Source organism: Pipra filicauda, unplaced genomic scaffold, assembly GCF_003945595.2.
Source record: "Pipra filicauda isolate LSUMZ 115617 unplaced genomic scaffold, ASM394559v2 scaffold143_size2779998_pilon, whole genome shotgun sequence".
Lineage (NCBI taxonomy): Eukaryota > Metazoa > Chordata > Aves > Passeriformes > Pipridae > Pipra > Pipra filicauda.
Genome location: NW_024103918.1, coordinates 858205 through 876079, shown reverse-complemented (window position 1 = coordinate 876079; position 17875 = coordinate 858205). Strand labels below are relative to the sequence as shown.

The 17875-nt window shown below is 40.0% G+C and overlaps 1 protein-coding gene across 2 annotated transcripts in view; it reads right to left on the bottom strand.

Annotated features, from left to right (window-relative positions):
* Nucleotides 1–16077, bottom strand: part of XDH (xanthine dehydrogenase) — a 51780-nt gene extending 35703 nt beyond the window's left edge. For both annotated transcript variants that reach the window (XM_027712936.2, XM_027712937.2), the window contains exons 1-7: nt 15828–16077; nt 8843–8900; nt 6293–6389; nt 5018–5126; nt 3829–3955; nt 2941–3002; nt 820–888 (exon numbers count right to left, since the gene is read on the bottom strand). In XM_027712936.2, coding sequence (XP_027568737.2) covers nt 820–888; nt 2941–3002; nt 3829–3955; nt 5018–5126; nt 6293–6389; nt 8843–8900; nt 15828–15881 — 576 coding nt within the window. In that variant the 5' untranslated portion in view covers nt 15882–16077. The remainder of the gene's footprint in view (nt 1–819; nt 889–2940; nt 3003–3828; nt 3956–5017; nt 5127–6292; nt 6390–8842; nt 8901–15827) is intronic.
* Between the last annotated feature and the right edge of the window lie 1798 nt (nt 16078–17875).

The following is a 17875-nucleotide window of genomic DNA, read 5'->3' as shown; positions in this document are numbered from 1 at the left end:
GAAGAAGAAACAAACACATTTCAACTATTTTAAATAAAGTCAAAACATTCTGATTTTTACAGGATGTAGTCCTCCCCTTTTATCAATCCCTTGATTGCAGAAATTTGCAGTAACCTTTTCCATTTAGAGATTATTTGGATGAGAAAACTCCTAGCATTCTTATTGTTGGAGTATTCCATGCAACACTGGATGTTTCCTAACAAAGAAACCACAGAAATTCACTGGAATTTTCTGGCAATTAATTTCTCTATATTCTCTCTTTCCTAAATTCATTACATACTCACTCTATCTTATTCCTCAATTCCTTGTTTTCATTCCTTCATTGTGTGTACCTCGACTGGCATATAAAATGTGATTAACTTTTTTGCTCCAGATATTCCAAAAGGTTCCAACTACAGAGTTTATTGGAACAGAGATTAAATGACTTCATTCATCACTGAACTGCAAAGTTTGGGAAAGATCATACTGGGGAAATAACTAGTTTTCGGATCTGTTTTCACAGGAAGATGGATCACTTCACTATACCAGAAGATGGTAGCACGCTGCTAACAGTTACCACTATGCTATTTTGCAAAAATGTTGCACCTTGTAGATTCAGAAGGAACTTATCTGCCTCACTATTGTAAAACCTGTGTCATGATGGCTAGTCATGCTCGTCAGGACATACACAGTCACATCATTTTCCAAGAGACAGACATTGAAAACAGCTCAGAGAGCTCTGAATATCTGCACCACAGTAGAGCCAGACAGGTAGCTAATGCATCAAAGGTCTAATATTATATTGAAAATTGAGGTTATGGGTTCTAACATTCAGCTTACCGTGCTATTTTCCCTCCCACTACGACAGCATCCAGTGCCATTGGCAACTCTACCACAGCAATTCATGTCCTGTGGGAACAAAAACTGTTCTGAGAAAAATGTGCAGATTCCAAGGAAATAAAGTAGACTTGATTCCCTTTTGAGGGAAATTGGTTCCACATCTATTATATCCAAAGCAGAAACAAGAGAAGGAAGATGCCAAGCAAGTAGATGTTTCTCTTGGCAATGCAAGGCAATATCCCACAGTGTGATGGCTGGGTCATGCCTGTTCTGCTGACAGACCTCTTGTTCTGGTCTAGAACTGCTCTCATTCAACCAGTGTCTCTGCTCCAGCTGGAGTTGTGAGGAGACATCCAGAGAAGACTAAAAGTGACAAGCACATACAATACCTAGTACTCTACCACCAGGCAGAAGATCTGACTTCTTTTTCAACCTGACTCCAACTAGTTTCATTTCTTGAATTGCTCTTGTATTGGGAAAGGCAGCAAACAGCAGATGCCTGTCCACATTCCACCTGCCGGTCACAATTTTGTAGATCTCTATCAGAGGTCAAAATAAACCAGTATATGGGCTATATAGAGCCCCCTCCTCTCCCTGACATCACTTTTCCAGGCCGAAGTGTCCCAGACTACTCAGTGTTTCCCTGTGTGGAAGTCAGATTACCACAGATGTGATCCTTGTTCCACTTGTCTGAATCTTCTCCTGTTCTGCTACACCATGTTAGGGATGAGAGGAGCAGAACTGCACAGAATACTCAAGTGTAGGAAGAGCCATGATACAGAAAACATCATGGCAGTGTTTTCTGTTTCGTTCTCTACCCTTTGAAGTGCTGTTCTCACCATCAGCGAGCATTCAGCTCATGCTTACATGAAACTGTTTATCTGTCCCCCAAGATCATCTTTCTGTGTAGTAACAGGAAGATGAACTTGTGTCTGCTCACAGCCTGTCTTTTTATATGCAAAATGAGAACTGCATTTCACTCTGTAAATTGCTTTGCATTTATTTGCCCTCAATTTTTTATCCCATTCTATTCTCTCAGGTTGATAAAATCCTTTTGAAATTCCTCAGTCAGTTCCTGCCTTCGCTACCCAGACTAACTTGGTAACTCACATCACTACTCACGCTCTTTTCCACAGCATTTAGGGATACCTTCAACAGCCTTGCTCCCACCACATGTCCCAGCAGAACTCCAACACTGACCTCCCTCCACTGCAAAAATACACCATTTTCTCCTACCTGCCATTTCCTGCCTTTTAATCAATCTTTCATCCATACTGATTTCTTCCCTCTTACCCCATACGGCTCTTTATTGTCTCTTTGGTGAGACACTGTTGAAAGCCCGTTGGAAATCCAAGTAGGCTATATCAGCTGGGTTTATCAGCCATTTGTAGTGGATCTCAGTCTTGTTTGTATTATCTTTTGTTGATCTCAATTCTGGATAATAAAATTAAATTAATGGGCATCATTCTAAATTCTTTCCTTTTGATATTTAATACCAGTGTAGCCCCACAAGTGGCTAGTAATCGCTGAAGTACCTAGTGATCTCTTCTCTTCACAGCCTTCAGCTGTATTTCATGTAAAAAGGGACTAGAGAAATTTTATGGCAAAGCTTCATATCTCACCCAAACCAGCAGAATAATTCTGGACAAGAGCTATACAGCAGTGACTTCAGCTTCTTTTCAGAGCTATTCCAGCTCTGCAGCTGATCTTTCAAGCAAGCAAATTCCTCATCAGATTCCTCCACAGCATGTCCCTACCAGTGCACCATACCTTTAACTTTTTCCACATCAGGAATCATCTGCAAACTGTATTATGCAGAGATTGTGAGTTTTTTAGAGACTTACAGAATAGAATTACAGAGTCTGATTACCCGTGATCCAATAAGGGACCATCAGGTAGATTTTACTCAAGTGTTCATCTTCCAGTAACTGGAGTGAATGAAGGAGTTAGTCTTTTTGCATTATTAATGCATGAAGCACATACAAAGGGGTCAAAAGTTGGAGCTGCATTGTTGCAGCATGTATATCTCCTTCCCTTTTCAGCTCATGATGTGTTTCAGTAGCAGAGGGAAAAACAACCAGCCTTCCAGATTTTTTTTAAACGTTATCTGAAGACACTTACTTTAGCAAATGTCCTGTATCCTTCCAGAATGGGTCTGTAGCCTGTACATCGACACAAGTTCCCTGCATTGCCAGAGCAAAAGGTTAAACATTTAGCACCATTTGGCTATGAACTTCTCTTCTTTTAGATAATTTCATTGTTTCTCACAAAAGATTGTCAAATATAGATAAAGCTAATGAAAAAACTGGGAGGGAAAAAATTTCATTAGTAAACCTGCAACAATCCTACCTTACTTTTTGTTGAAATTTTAAATTGAAATTAATTTAGAACAAATTCAATCTGCCTTATTCAGTACTCATTTATCTCAATTGTGTGAGCCTTATTAGTGTGATAACTATATTCCCTCTCCTGAATTACACAGAGTTTGCTTTCTCCTGCATCATCGTTCCTCTTGGATCATTTCTGGAAGCACAGTAATGACTCTAACTTCAGCAATAACAACAACCTCTCAGATGATTTACACAGTTGGTTTCTGCCCCACTCCATCATGTATATTGCTGTCTTGGTCCTTTACTTGAGGTTGCCTGGCCCAGATGTTCTCCATCACCTCTGCAGGCTCTTGTCACAGCAATGAATAAGCAAGCCCCTCAGAGACAGGCCACCTTTTGTTCTTTATTAATATTAGTGGGTTCCTAATCCAAGACTGAGGTCACTTGCCCCTGCTTATGGGCAAAGAATGAGGTTCTGTGAGATCTTTTACAGGTTATTTTTTTTTTCACTTCATAGCACCTACCCAGTCCCCTAGTGGAAAAGCTAGTTCTTAACCTCATAACAATCAGCTATTTTTAATAAAATACATTAAATAAAGGTGCACCTCCATCCCATTTGGTGAAGTAGATGTAACAAAAGCAGAACAGGTCGCATCCCTGCAGGGTTTATTAGTATTACCTTGGAAAGCATCTTCAATGTCTTCCATTTTGGGCTCAGGGTTGTTCCGAAGCAATGTATACATGGACATGACAATGCCTGGAGTGCAAAAGCCACATTGGGAACCATGACTTTTTGCTATCCTCTCCTGAGAAAAAGTAAAAACAACCATTAGCCCATAATATCATGATGACATCAGTGCTGTGCTTGTTTCTGTAACATCTCTGCTAAAAAGAACACCCAGTCACACCAGGGGAGATAAGATTATCACCAGATGTTATCTGACGAGATAGATGGTCAATCAATCTGTGAAGCAGACTTCAAATTAAAAAACAGCATGAAAAGTCTGTACCTAGGCTTTGAACACACACTGTAACTGAAGGTGACTAGAAGCCTCCAGTGAGATCAGGAGTTCTTCAGATATACCATGCTAGGAATGTTGGGGCTGCCTGAGTCTGAGTTTCAAAGCTTGGAATCTTCATGGGAAGCAGGAAAAAGAAGACAAACAAACAAAGGTCAGACTAGCTGCCATCCATTGATGCATATCTAACTTATTTTTCACTTTGTTGTTTACTGTCTTAGACAGATATTGGCACAAGTCCTACCCACTGTGCAAACTGAGATGAATCACAGTTTACATTAAGGGGGCAGGATCTCTGACAAAGCTGAGGTAAGGCTGCATTATAACACTGTGCTAGAAAAACAGGGCTTCACATTCCTGTCACACCTCCACAACAAGAATATTTTGAGATTACAGAAACTTTGCTGAAGCAAACTTTACTTCACTACCACAGGAAGGGTTTCTGACTACGCAGGATGAGAAACTAAGGTCATTCATGGAAGGCCATAGGAGAGTCAAAACCCATCTCAGATTTCCTAGCTCCAAGTCATTATATTGGCTTTCCCTGCAACGTCAGTCTCCCCAGTCCAGGATGTGAACCAAATGCTGCCACGTAGCCCTAGAACAAAAGCATTAGCAATTCAGCCAGGATAACACCAGTTAACTTGCTAGGGGCATAACAGAGCTGCAGCATTGACCCAGGGTGATGATTCTGGCACTCAGACATCCCTCCAAGTAGGGACTACTCATGTGGAAAGCCAGTCTCTTGGCTTTAACATTACAATGGAGGTCTCAACACTCTGTAACAGAAGTAATTATCCTAGGAAAACATGGATAGAGGATTTAAAGTTACCAGGATTAATAGCTTACCTGGGCTGGGTGCAGCCTGGATTTTGTGTTTCCTATGCCTTCAACAGTCGTTACAGCTACGTGATGCAGGGCACAGACAGGGAAGAGACAAGCATTGGCAGTATGGTGGCTAAAATAATAAATTAAGGTCATTTCATTTGACAGTGCTGCTCAACAAAGGAAAAAGAGAACAGGAGGAATGAAGAGTACTTAGACACTATAGTAGTGGGCACAATAAGAGAACTTAAATAGATGTGCTACAAGTATTAGTTACAAGCCAAATCCTACACACCTAGTCATCCAAAGTTCTCATCAACTTCACTTGAAGGTTAAACTGAGCATGCACCATATGATTTAACCTAGAAATAACAACTATAAACATCCCTGTTGCACGTTAAGCTACACAACCAATATAAGTAATATATAGGGGCAGACTACAAATACCAAGATGTTATACAGCTGGCCACTTGCAAAGTTAATCAAGAGTACAGAGTTCTTGGCCTTTTACCTAGAAAGCTGTTTCTAGAGGGTACACAAAGGGGAAAAGTCTAGACTGAAGGTAAAACAGAATAATGTGGCCAAAACTCTTATAAGAACTAGGTACTTTATCTCACTTCTATCAAGACAGAATAATGACCCTAATATCCTATTTATTGCCACACTATTAAGCAGAACCACTAAGTTAGATGATCCAATCTCCAAGTATTATTCCAAATATATCAAAGATTTCAGTGCTTTCTATTCCCCACAGTAAATATAAACTGGAGCCTGTCTCTCTGCCTCATCCTCTCTCCCTATTCCCCTTTTTGTTTGATGCCAATGCTTCACCTTTTGATTAATTAAAGTGAGAACAGGAGGAAAGTTTATTTCTCAGGAAATAATTCTGACAGTTACAAGTAGAGAAAAAAGTTAATATCTGCTGGCATACAGAAAACAGATTATTGTAGTAATACAATAACAATAAAGATTTTATCACAGTAATCATTTTTTGGATCATCATAGGAAAAAGCTACATTATACTGCAAGAGTATTTCTGAAATGGGAAAAGGCAGATAAGACTATGTGATAGAATCTGCGCAGATATTGCAGGGCACAACAAAATAGTTCTGTGCAATGCTTTAAGAAAAAATACCTTCTTGTCTTAGCCTTCTGAGTTTATGTTCTGAAAGTGAAAAGTACTGTTTTGGCAGAAATATTAATTATATAAGTTTTTAAAAAACAAAACAGAACAAAAGAATATCATTTCTGGAATGTCAAGAACCTGGATCTGTTCACATTTCAAATTGCAAAGGATACAGAATTTTCTTCTGAAAGGGATCATACTTGGATATCATAACAGTGCAGGCACCACATCCACCTTCTCCACAGCCTAGTTTGGTTCCACACAGGCCCACTGAGAGTACAGGAATTAAGGAAAACATGAAAAGTGTTCACAGAAACCTGCTCAAGTTGTCAATCAAGGCGGAGTAACAAGTTCGTGCTGGAAACCAAGGACTCATTTTTATTGCTTAATAATTTGACATAAGCAAAGTTTCAAATACTGGCATGTGAGCTTTGAGATCAACACCCAAAGCCCTAATAAGGAGGCAGCCCACGTTCCAACAGACTCTTAGAATAAACTAAAAAAAAATCTGAACTTCAACAGTTGCCACTTTCCATTACTCAGAGAAAGAAACGACATAAGGGAGATAAAGCACTCAGTAATTGCTGAGCAGGAGCTGTTCAGGCATGCAGCCACATCCCTGAGCTGAATGGTGACATCTCCTCCAGCACCTCTGACCGGTGCTTGTCGACTTCTTCCCACACCTGGTGACTCCCAGGATCTTACTTGAACTGCTCCTGAACTATCTGCATCTCAAGACTCATGTTTTGCCCACCCAACCTTCTCTCTTGACCCCATCTAGAATCACTTGCCAAATTCCTAGGGACAAAACCAGCCAAGCACACTTCCCAGGATTCCGGTTCCCATAAAACCACAGGAGGTAGACACTGAGAGCCAGAACTGGTGGAGATGCACACAACCTCTGCAAAGACACTTGGGACCTCACAAAGCGCATGGACTGGCCTAAGCAGATTCCTCTGCTACGTGATGGGAACCCCTGCCTCTGAGCTTGCCTCCTAGGGTCATCTGATAAACAAGCCACAGAACTGTCATTTATTGGATATTAGCTATCCAATAACATCCTCTGCTGCAGAGCTCATGTCTATACTTTACAATCAGGCATTAGATCAAATGTTCTGCAAAGGGGTTCAGAAGAAAATTCCTTGAGTCACTTTTGCTTTGGGTTCCTTCACTCACTAGAAGGTAATTAGAAGGTGTTACTTATTGCAAAGAGGACTGGACAATGCTGAGACATTTTGATGGGGAAAAAACCAGCTGATTTCATTGGCAATGGACACGTGCCTGTTTTGAGATAGTCAATTTAGGCCTGTGAAAAAAACAACAGGAACTGTGATAGAGGGAACTCAAATCACCTTCACTTTCACTGCAAAGATTCTGGAACTGACTATTTTCAAAGAATCATAAAAATTATAGAATCATTTAGGTTAGAAAAGATGTTTAAGATCACCAAGTCCAACCATTAACCTAACACTGCCAAGTCCTCTACTAAATCTCGTCCCTAAGTGCCTCGTCTGCTTTTCATACAATCATGTGCCTGCTTGAGCAGAAATACAGCTTTCCTATGCCATCCAATGTTTTTCTTGACAACAGTGCTAACCTGCCTCAATAAAACATGTTTCTGGAAGTATTTGTCTGTCCCTAACCAGACATGTACAAAATGAGTTCCCCAGAATGCTCATGCAGAAGATAAGTAGGTTTTGAAGAGCTGAGATTATCCCTTTCCAAAGTTATTTGCATTAGATATCAACAAGCTTAGGCACAAAAGGCCTAGTGGTAAGAAAGGCATACAGGCACAAGAGTTATGCCACTTATAGTTCCTCTTGACCTTTATCCACACAAGGTACAGTCAGATCAATAGGGCTGTTGATAGTTCTGTTGGAAATCCCAAAGAGAAGTGTGATTCATGCCCTCATACTTCCTTCAGATCCCAGACAAATAGAACACAGCAGCAGGGTGAAATAAGTATGCATGACTTTCTCAAGTAATATACCAGCACAGATATGAACAGTTTGGCACATGTACACACCCAGCTGGCCAGACAAAAACTCAGAAAACATGGAATGACACTACCTACAGAACCAGACCTAGTGTAGCCAGCCTGGTCACCACAGTAATAGCTACTCAGCTTCTGAAGCTATTCTGACTCACGTGTTGACCAGCTTCAAACAGGAGTGAAACGTGACTTCCTGCATCTGCTCATGTAAACATGCCAATGGTACACGGTGGTACATCTGAGCTTGCCTCCTGGGGTCATCTGATAAACAAGCCACAGAACTGTCATTTACTGGATATTAGCTATCCAGTAACATCCAAATTAATGGATGAAACAGCAAGGATTTCAAGTGGCTGTGATGTTTTGGCCAGAAAATTCTTTGCAATTTGTGTGGAACAGAACTAAATTTCCTTCAATTTTATTGTAATCTCAATATTGCTTCCTTTCCATCATATTCCAGTTCCTAGACATTCTGAGAGTTTTTCCTTCAAAGCATTAATAAAGTATTTGAAGTTTATTTGAAGTATATTATTTAAAATTTGCTATAGTTTATGCTAGGAATACCAGCTGTAATCTCTGCCAGGAAGAAACACCAGACCATGCAGACCACTCTCTCTTATACTCTGTGTAAAAGCTCTGCCTAGCACTCAAGTGACAGACACAACAGTAAACAATCATGAAATACTGTAGGCATTTAAAGCCTCCTGCAGTTTCTTCTAACACTGGATACATTTTCTTCGTAGATAAGTTAGCAGAGTTGTTTCTGGGTCCACATCTTTTTCCACCACCTGCAAGAAGCAAAAGGTACTGTTATACACAGAAGGTTTTACAACACAGATACTTAGTTGGAATGAGAAAGTCTGGTCTTTCTGCAACCGCTTTTCCAAATTAGGGAGCAAAATCACTGATTAATTCAGCAACGTTGGTCATGTATCCAGACACAACGTTTCCTTGAATTTATTGTGTATATGCATTACATAGGTCAGAGTTTTTCAGCCATGGCACACTGAGGCAAATCCAAAAAAAGCTTCCATCAAAAATGGCAAACAGAGTTAGTAGTGAGGAAAGAACTGTGTTTTGTACTCAAGTTTTGGATTCCTGACATTTCCCCAAATGGTGTCTCATCTTTACTGACTATGCATGGCTGAACTCAGTTCCTTCTTCTTACTGATAGAAGAGACAGAAAAAATGAGCAGACAAACAGAATGACAGAAACAGCAGCAGTAACAGACTTTGCAGAGAAAAAAAAGCAACACTGAAAATTCTGTGACAACACAGGTGCTGCAGGATGGGCAGCAAGTACCAAACCTCTTGAAGTTTCTCTTTCTTCCTTTCTAATCCTAAATCAATCATGTTGCATTCATAGCCATCCTAAATGTGGGAATACGGAATTCCAAGCAAGGAGAAATTTTCTCTGCATATTTTGAGCCAGTTCCATCCTATTAGTAAACAATGCTATTAGGGGGTATCCATTAGACATAAAATAACCGTTAGATATTTTACTTCAACCTCTGCCCAATGGTCAGAAACTAAAGTTCTGCCCTTGCCTCCAAATGGCCACAGAGCTTGTCTCCCCCTTTTTCTGTTGTTAATAAAGTGTCAAGAAACTTTTCCAAATTCACTGTGTGCCAGAATGTAATCATGTGTTCTTGGTTATTATGTTATGCAAGTCCTAAGTACAATAGTGACAGTTTATTTAAATTAATCACTCCCAGTTTGAAGGGCAAATTGAAAGAGAGGTCATTTGTGCAAGTTGGTTTGTTTTTTGCTTCTTTACTGATAAGAAACCTTCACAACCCTCTGTACTGTTTCACTTTTATGCTTTTGACATGTGACAGGGTTATTCTAAAGAGACAAGGTTCATACTTCCTATTTGAGTCCACCTTTTTAGAACCATCCAATAAAATTGCTGCTACAAAACACAACTGGTCATTTTTTGCACATCTCACTCCTGCATTGGGGATAATGTAAATATCTTTCCTTGAAAAGAAAACATAGTTCATTCTTCTATTTTGGAAATGTCACACTGCACATCATGCAGCACTCATGGTTGCTATTAAGAGTTCCCTCACCTTCTGGATGCATAGAAACAAATAAGAGCACTCAGCAGCTCTGGTGTGGCCATCTGGTTCAGAGTAAGCCCACACATCCCTCTGCAGCAGTTTGGCAAACAAACAGACACGAGTAGATAATTCCAAAAACCCCTGTGACTAGGAGTGGACAAATGGCCTTTCAGAGCCATTTCACAGGCAAAGAGCCTTCCCTGGCAACTCCCACTGTCACTGTCAACCTGAGTTTCTTCCTTGTGCCTGTGCCAGTGGACATTGCAAACCCTTCCAAAGCAGCTTCCCAGATAGCCGGGCACAGAGAAGAAGCTTCAGAATAGTTAAAGGCTATTGAGATTATTTTATGTTTAGACCAAAGAAAATGTCTCAAGAGGTTTTCTTGAAAGAATCCAAGATGCACTCTGTCAATTAAAGATTTGGCCCACTGGCTTCTTTTCAGGAAGTAACAAATTAATCTCAGGCCTAAACCTTCATTCTTCATTTAACCGCTCAGCTCCATGCACTTTTAGTGAAGCACTTCAGCATGTGGAAAGCCCCAAACTCAAATCTTTGCTCAATTTTATCAGAAGTGATTCCCACTATGCAGAAGACCATGTCCCAGACAATCCACACCCTTACTCTGTTCAAACCAACAGCCCTGGATTGCTACTTCAGTCACTTCAAACTACTCCACTGTAGCTGTATATCTGCAATACTGGCAGAGACTAGTAATCAGAGGGAGATAAGAGGTAAGAGTTTGGAGGACATTCTGCATTAACATAAATCTCAAACATCAGAGAGCAAGGAGTCATTTCTTTTCACTCAGATTCCTAGTGGGAGGATGCTTGTTTATGAGTCTCTCTTGCTGGGCACAAAGTAAGAACTTGTTGCTGTTCCTGACTTTTTTTCATTGTCATTTATACAGGTTTGTCCTCCAGCATATCATTCCTCCAGTGGTTTGTTGCAGTCACCTGCTGTGATTTGTTCTTAAAATATTTTAAAACTCTGTGGGTGGGGATAACATCTCTTGTCTGATGCCCAGTACAATATGATTCACAGCTCAGTAATCACAATTCGTGCTCACCTCCTCAGTGCCCTTGTACAGAAAGATACTGAATTATATCCATTCAGTGGTTTAGGATCAGACTACATAGATACTGCAGCTAAAGAAATATTTCTCTTTTGGTCAGTTACTGTTTTTTAGTGTTTGGTGCTTTGTTTTATTTTAGGGGTTTTTTTTTAAATCAAATGTCATATTGCAGGTATATCAGGTTGCCGGCTACATTTTGGCAGACTCAAAATTGGATTTTACTGCACGCAGTAGCTTAATTATTAATGAAATTCAGAAAGAAACTTTGCTGGAAGTGTTAGGATGGCACTGACACTCAAATGACTCTCAACAACTTCGCTCTGCTGTGTTTGTATTACGTGTCTATTTGTCTACTGATTCTAGGAATCTGAAATACTCAGACCCACCTCAGCTGGGAGCCCAGCCCGGCCCTACAGTTATTCAAGTTTTTAAGTACTACATGGAGCAGGTTCTGAAGCAGTACCCCACACTTTTAGAGCCCATGGGCTACTCCAGAGAGAGAGATGTTGAACTCACTTCCCCGTAGTTTCATGTACATCTCAAGAAATATTTTGTTTTCCAGTTTCTCTACTTGCCTTTTTCTAATTCAGATAACTTTGCCTTTGCAACATAAAACATCATATTTAAATTGTTATTCCCAGAAAGTTAAAAAAAGATGTTTCAATTTAAAAGAACAGTAGTTGAACAAGGTAAATAGAGGAACAGAAAGAAAGAGAAAAAAGAAACTTTCCTAGTTTACCAAGCATGCTTTACATCAGCTAGGGTCTTTCAGTGAGAAACAGATGCTTTCCTGAAGGACAATCTCCCATTCAATCACTAGTCCCTAGTCACTCAGTAAGTTGCAAGAAGAGAAAGTGAAAAGTTTAAACCAGACTGCCACACAGCAAGTCAGGCTAGTCAACTGTAAAGGACCTTAAAATCTGTGAATGTGTTGTTCCTGGAGTCAATGAGAGATTTCAAATTCATTTACTAGGAAAAAAGGCTAGAACACAGATGAACAAACTGAATATAACCACACAGTGTAAATCTGCTATTGGTCATGAGAACATTTTGTTCCGCTTTAAACCAGCACACTGAAAACTTGTAATTCACTGTTTATGTAGAACCCAGAGGGTCCCAAAGCTCATCCCAAAAAACTCCTGTATTTTAGCCAGTCCCATCTGCAATCTACAGAATTTTGGGAGAGCTCTAATGTGGCTTCCAGCATAGATCCCCTCTTAGCATTCAGAATAGAAATAGAAATATTGACTACATGTTTGAACTAAAATTACATGCTACATATGCATGAGACAGATTTGTCAGACGAGGAAAACAAAATTGCCACTATTAGCTTTAAATTGAGCGTGTTGTTTTCCATTATAGTCTAGGCAGACTACTAAGATAACTTTGAGTTAGTTATGTGCAAATCTTTATGCCTAGGGAAGTAAACAGGTGCTTAAAATAAACAGTCCTGAATGTGGAGTATGCTCAGCTGTTCCAAGGAGACTTTTTTTTGACAACAGTATAGACTGGGCTAATGCAAGAAAGAAGAATTTGCTACTATCCAAGTTCCTATCTTACAAACCACCTCATCACAGTGTTTTGTACTATGACAGAATATCAGCAGCCCATTAGCAATGTCAAGCTGTCATGAATTCACACAGCAGCAATCTTTCCCACTGGTCATGCTATCACATTCTTTGCACTGAATTAACTGGAACATTTAGTCAGGGCTCCAGAAGGATAGAACCATATCCTAACGTAGAATCATAGAATATCTTGAGTTGGAAGGAACTCACAATGATCATCAAAGTTCAGGAGAGAGCATTATCCAAATACTTCTTGAACTCAGACAGGCTTGGTGCTGTGACCACTTCCATGAGGAGCTTGCTCCCATGCCCAACCACACTCTGGGTAAAGAACCTTTTCCTAATATCTGTCCTAAGCCTCCCTGACACAGTTTCATGCTGTTCTCTCAAATCCTGTCACTGGTCACCACAGAAAAGAGATCAGTGCCTGCCCCTCAGCTTCTCCTCTTGCTACCTGCCCAGGCATTTCCCACCACTCTTTCCATCAGAAAACCTCTCATGTGCACAAATATCCCAACAAATTCCATATTCATTGCCACAGATCAGATTGCCCCATGAGTCTGATTCTTTCTCTTAAATCTGCATTTGGTGGGGTTATAACTCAAACCACTTCAGCAACACACCCAAAAAGGGAATAGAAAAGAAAATGCCATTGAGGCTCTGGGTAGAGCAAGTGGAACCTGCTCCTTTGATAGCACTGCAAGTTCCATGAGCCAGTAGGGAAGGATGCAGAAAGAGCTTTGACATGTTAGATGGTTTGGTACCATTGGTAGTATTAATCATCCACTGGTGATTTTTTTTTTTAGCCAAACTGCCAAGATCACACTGTGATAAACCCCTCCACACATGCACATGGCCAGCTCTGATGTGTGGCTTTTGTAAACAGGAACAGCAGTTCCATAAAAATTGCTGAAATGCACCAAGGGCAATGTCATTCACAGCATGTTCATTAGCTGCAGGACTCAGCAAGAACAGACAGAAGGTACAAAACAAACAGGTTGTTTTCTTCTGCTGGCCTTCATAATGTAGATTGCTCTTTCTCCCCTTCTCTCCCCCACCCCACACAAATAAAAAAGAGTCTCACAGGACCATCTCTGTGCTTTGACTAATAGAGGTTTTCATATGTTAGCCAACAGTTTTCTCCAGGAGAAGGGGTTTTCTACCAATTTACGCAGAGCAACACTCTTGTAATGCCTCAGCACCAACCAGTGCTGAAGCAACACCTGTAAATGTATATAGGAATTTGTTCATAAAGACTTCATTTGAACTTTAGCTGGTCTGGCACCAGAACTACAATTCTCTTTCATTAGAGCATACCAGAAAAAGAAAACCAGACAGGACACTTGGCCTGTATCAAAGTCCAGATTGCCTGAAGCACTTGCAGCAACCTCCTACTCCAAGAACCAAAGAGCTCCCAGTTCACTGTTTAAAAATTGGGGTTCACAGAGGAGGGATCTCACTAAAACTTCACCGAGCAAGAACACAACAAGTTAATGGTGTGCCACCTTTGCTCGCCACAGCAGAAAATTCATCAGATGGCATTCACAGATCACCCTGTGCCACAATCTCGACTACCAGGCTCAATTAGCTAATCATGATTTCTTGGAGCTTATGTTTTCACCTCTCTCTAGAAACAGAGAATAGCTAATATACCAATTAATGTTGACATATGAACCACTACTGATCTATGTGAGGAGAGCTTCAGTTGTCATCCTTTATAAAACCTCAGAACCAGGGCTGTGCTCTACATCAGTATTACATTCAAGAGCTCTATGACTAATTTATAATCTATACTATATAAACTTCATTCTTCAGTAAACTATTGATACTTCAATAAAACAAAACATTGATATCAAATGCACCAGTAACTTGGAATCCAGTTTGGGATCCAAATTCATAACTAAAACCCCTAATTGTAGCAACAATCTCATTCACATTTACGTTTGATTAAACTAGCATGAAAGATCAACAAAAGCAAAACTGATAGTAATCCTGTGCCGGTCTGTAGTTCAGGGCACAGAGCTTTTTAGCCAACTGAGAGTATTGTGCGATCCCTCAAGGGATTAAAAAATTAGTTGTCTAGCCCAAACTTAGTGCAGCACGTGATTTACCCCTAAGCAGTGCACAGGGAAGGTCCACAAACTCTTGGCTCCACACTGGAGTGGATATGCAACCCCCTCATCTTTCCAGGTTTCCCAGCTGGAAGCTGCTTTAGCACAAGTTTCCCTGCCCAAGTATCTAGGCAAGGGGAACGTGATGGACCAAGATTAGCACCGAAATGAGCTCAGAAACAGAACTAACTTGGTACTCACAGTTCAAAGAAAGAGACAGGTTTGACGTGTAACAAGGTTTTGAACTGTCAAGGCAAAATGACAGCCAGAGAAAGTCCAAACTGAGAAAGGGGGCTCTGGGACAAACTGTTAAAATGTGTCCATCATGTGCAAGAACCACCCCACCCTCCTGTGAGACACAGTTACTCTTAGATTATTGTCAGCAGTTGACCTAGGAATCAGTATCAGTTAATGGACTTTGATTTTTAAGAGTTTTCTAGCTTCTTAAATGGAAATGGAATAAACAGTTTACTAAATTCCTTTCAAAAACCAAGTGTCAGAATTACTGCTGAATATATGAATTGTATGGATGTTACATTTGAGTTACATTTGCCAGATCTCCTGTAATTGCTGAAATTATTTCTAGAAGAAATGCCTATATTAAGCAGTGCACCCTTATTTAAAAGTAGTTACCTAAAAATTGCAGTACATTATTGCCAACAAATCTAAAATGTAAAAGGAACATTATATAGTTGTGTTACTCTGAATAATTCACAAGGTAAAGTCAAAGATAAAAAGCCACTTAGCAAAGCAATACATAGTTTTCACAATTAATATTTAAAAGCCATGGCATATGTGCTGGTATTAGAAAACTTCAGAGGAGGAAAAAGATGACTAGAAAAGTAAGTAATCGAGCCACAATCCAGGAGCAAGCTGGACAGAAAGCTGGAATTTTCCTTACCTTTTTACCATTCACAAAGAAAACAAGTTCATCCACTGCCTCGCTTGGAGCCATCCTGTTCACCTTCCAGAATTCACTCAGATAGGGCCACAGACCACCCTTCTGAGAGCAGCCCTACACCCCACAGCACAGTGAGCACCAGCGATACGACAAGTAATATGAGTCTGCCTCAAGAATGTTTGACTTTATTTCTACATCAGTGCCCTGTGAAACCCCATATTATATAAGAGCCAACGAAGAGGCGTGCCAGCTGCCTTTGGTTGGTGCTTCTGCAGCCGTAATGACAGAAAAGGAGCTGGAACAAGCAGAGTGACCCACCCCCTTTTATATAGTAATAGATCACAATTCCACTGCATTCCCTTTAGATTACACTGCCAGGCTTGGGGCACTGCAACAAACTCTCAGTATTTTGCAATACAATGCAACCTTCGGGGGAGGAAGGGGGGAGGTTCTCCCAACTATCCCTCACCAAATATTGGTATTCCCCACACAGCAATCTCTAAAGACAGCACCTGCTTATTTAGAAAACTCCTTGATACATGCACATCTGCTAGTAGACTGACTGCAAGACTATTTCACTAGTCTTCCTTAACAGTTTTAAAGCTACAGTACCCTCCACCTGTGAGGATATTATTTAAACAGAAATGTGTTGTCCAGATAAAAGCAATTCTAGAAAACTGACACCCTGATCCAGCACCTCAGAAGAGGCGCTGGGCTAAGACCATAATGTTTTCACTGGGCTCTTAAAGCGTTTAGGCTTACCTTTTCTGGCTTAATCATCACATCCCAGTTCTTAGGTGCATGTTGCCAGCAAAATACAGAGGAAAGACAAAAATTTTTTGACTTCCCTTCCCTTGGTGATGGTTTCTTCTGGCTTCTCCATTACACAACTGCACATTTTGCATTAAGTCTTCCTGTTTTTTCTTCCAAAGTTGTTGCAGAATCATCCACAGGCCCCTACAGGACGTGCATTGTTTTCATGAACAAGATGCATAAATCCCTAGTTCCAGTTTAATATTCCACCACAAACCAGCACAATTCCAAAGTCTCATGGAAGTTTCCTAACACTATCTGCTCCATTCTGATTCTTGTGATTTTGCTTTCCTTTTTCAGTTTCAATTAGTTTCAATTATTTTATTGTTATTTTTCTTTTAAATCCCTGGGGAAAACACTATATCAAAGTCTTCCTCCCAGGAATCTCTCTAAACAATTCAAAAAACAACAAAACCTAATTAAATTGCAATTTTCAGAAACAGTCTTTCCTTCAGAATTTTGTAAATATGTCACAGTGACTACAATGCATATTTTATTTTTACCAGCTTTTATCTTCTGATTCATTTATTTTATTTCCCAGTCCAACCCCTAGAAAAGGTATTTTATAACAAGTGTCAAACACTATTCCTGCGTTTCTTTACAGGCATTCAGTTTGCTGAAAGTATAGTTCACAGCAAATTTATGCTTAACACCAGCTGCTTTAATCTACACTTGCAGCAAAGTTGTGCATAGCTGAGCCAGTGCTGACACCTATTGTCTGGCACCTCCCACTTTGCAGTATAAGAGTATTAGAAAAATGACACTTTTCTCCCAGTAATCTTCAGCTCTCTTGCTTTACATCTACGTGCAAATTTACACAAGCATTACCTCCATGTAGTATCATCAATCTTGAAATTAGTGTACACAAGGTTAGTGCTCATTAACAGTTTTGTAATATTTTAAATAACAATTATTACTCATAACCACAAGTAACATGTTACAGCAATCTTAAAGCAACTAGCCATTACAGCATTAACACCAAAATCAAACATGTTTAGTTTCCTAATCTGTGTTTTTCATAATGCATGGCGTAGTTCTTAGGCCTAAAGGACACTTGTAATCATGTCATCTCTTCCTTAAGGAAGCCCAGGCTCAAATTTTAGCCCTGCCTTGGTGATAACCTTATAGCTAAACTATCCCTATCTGCTAAATCAGTAAATGGCACCTTATGATATTCCATCACAAGGTTTGTTTTTGATCCAACAAACTACTATATGCACAATATAAAAATAAAG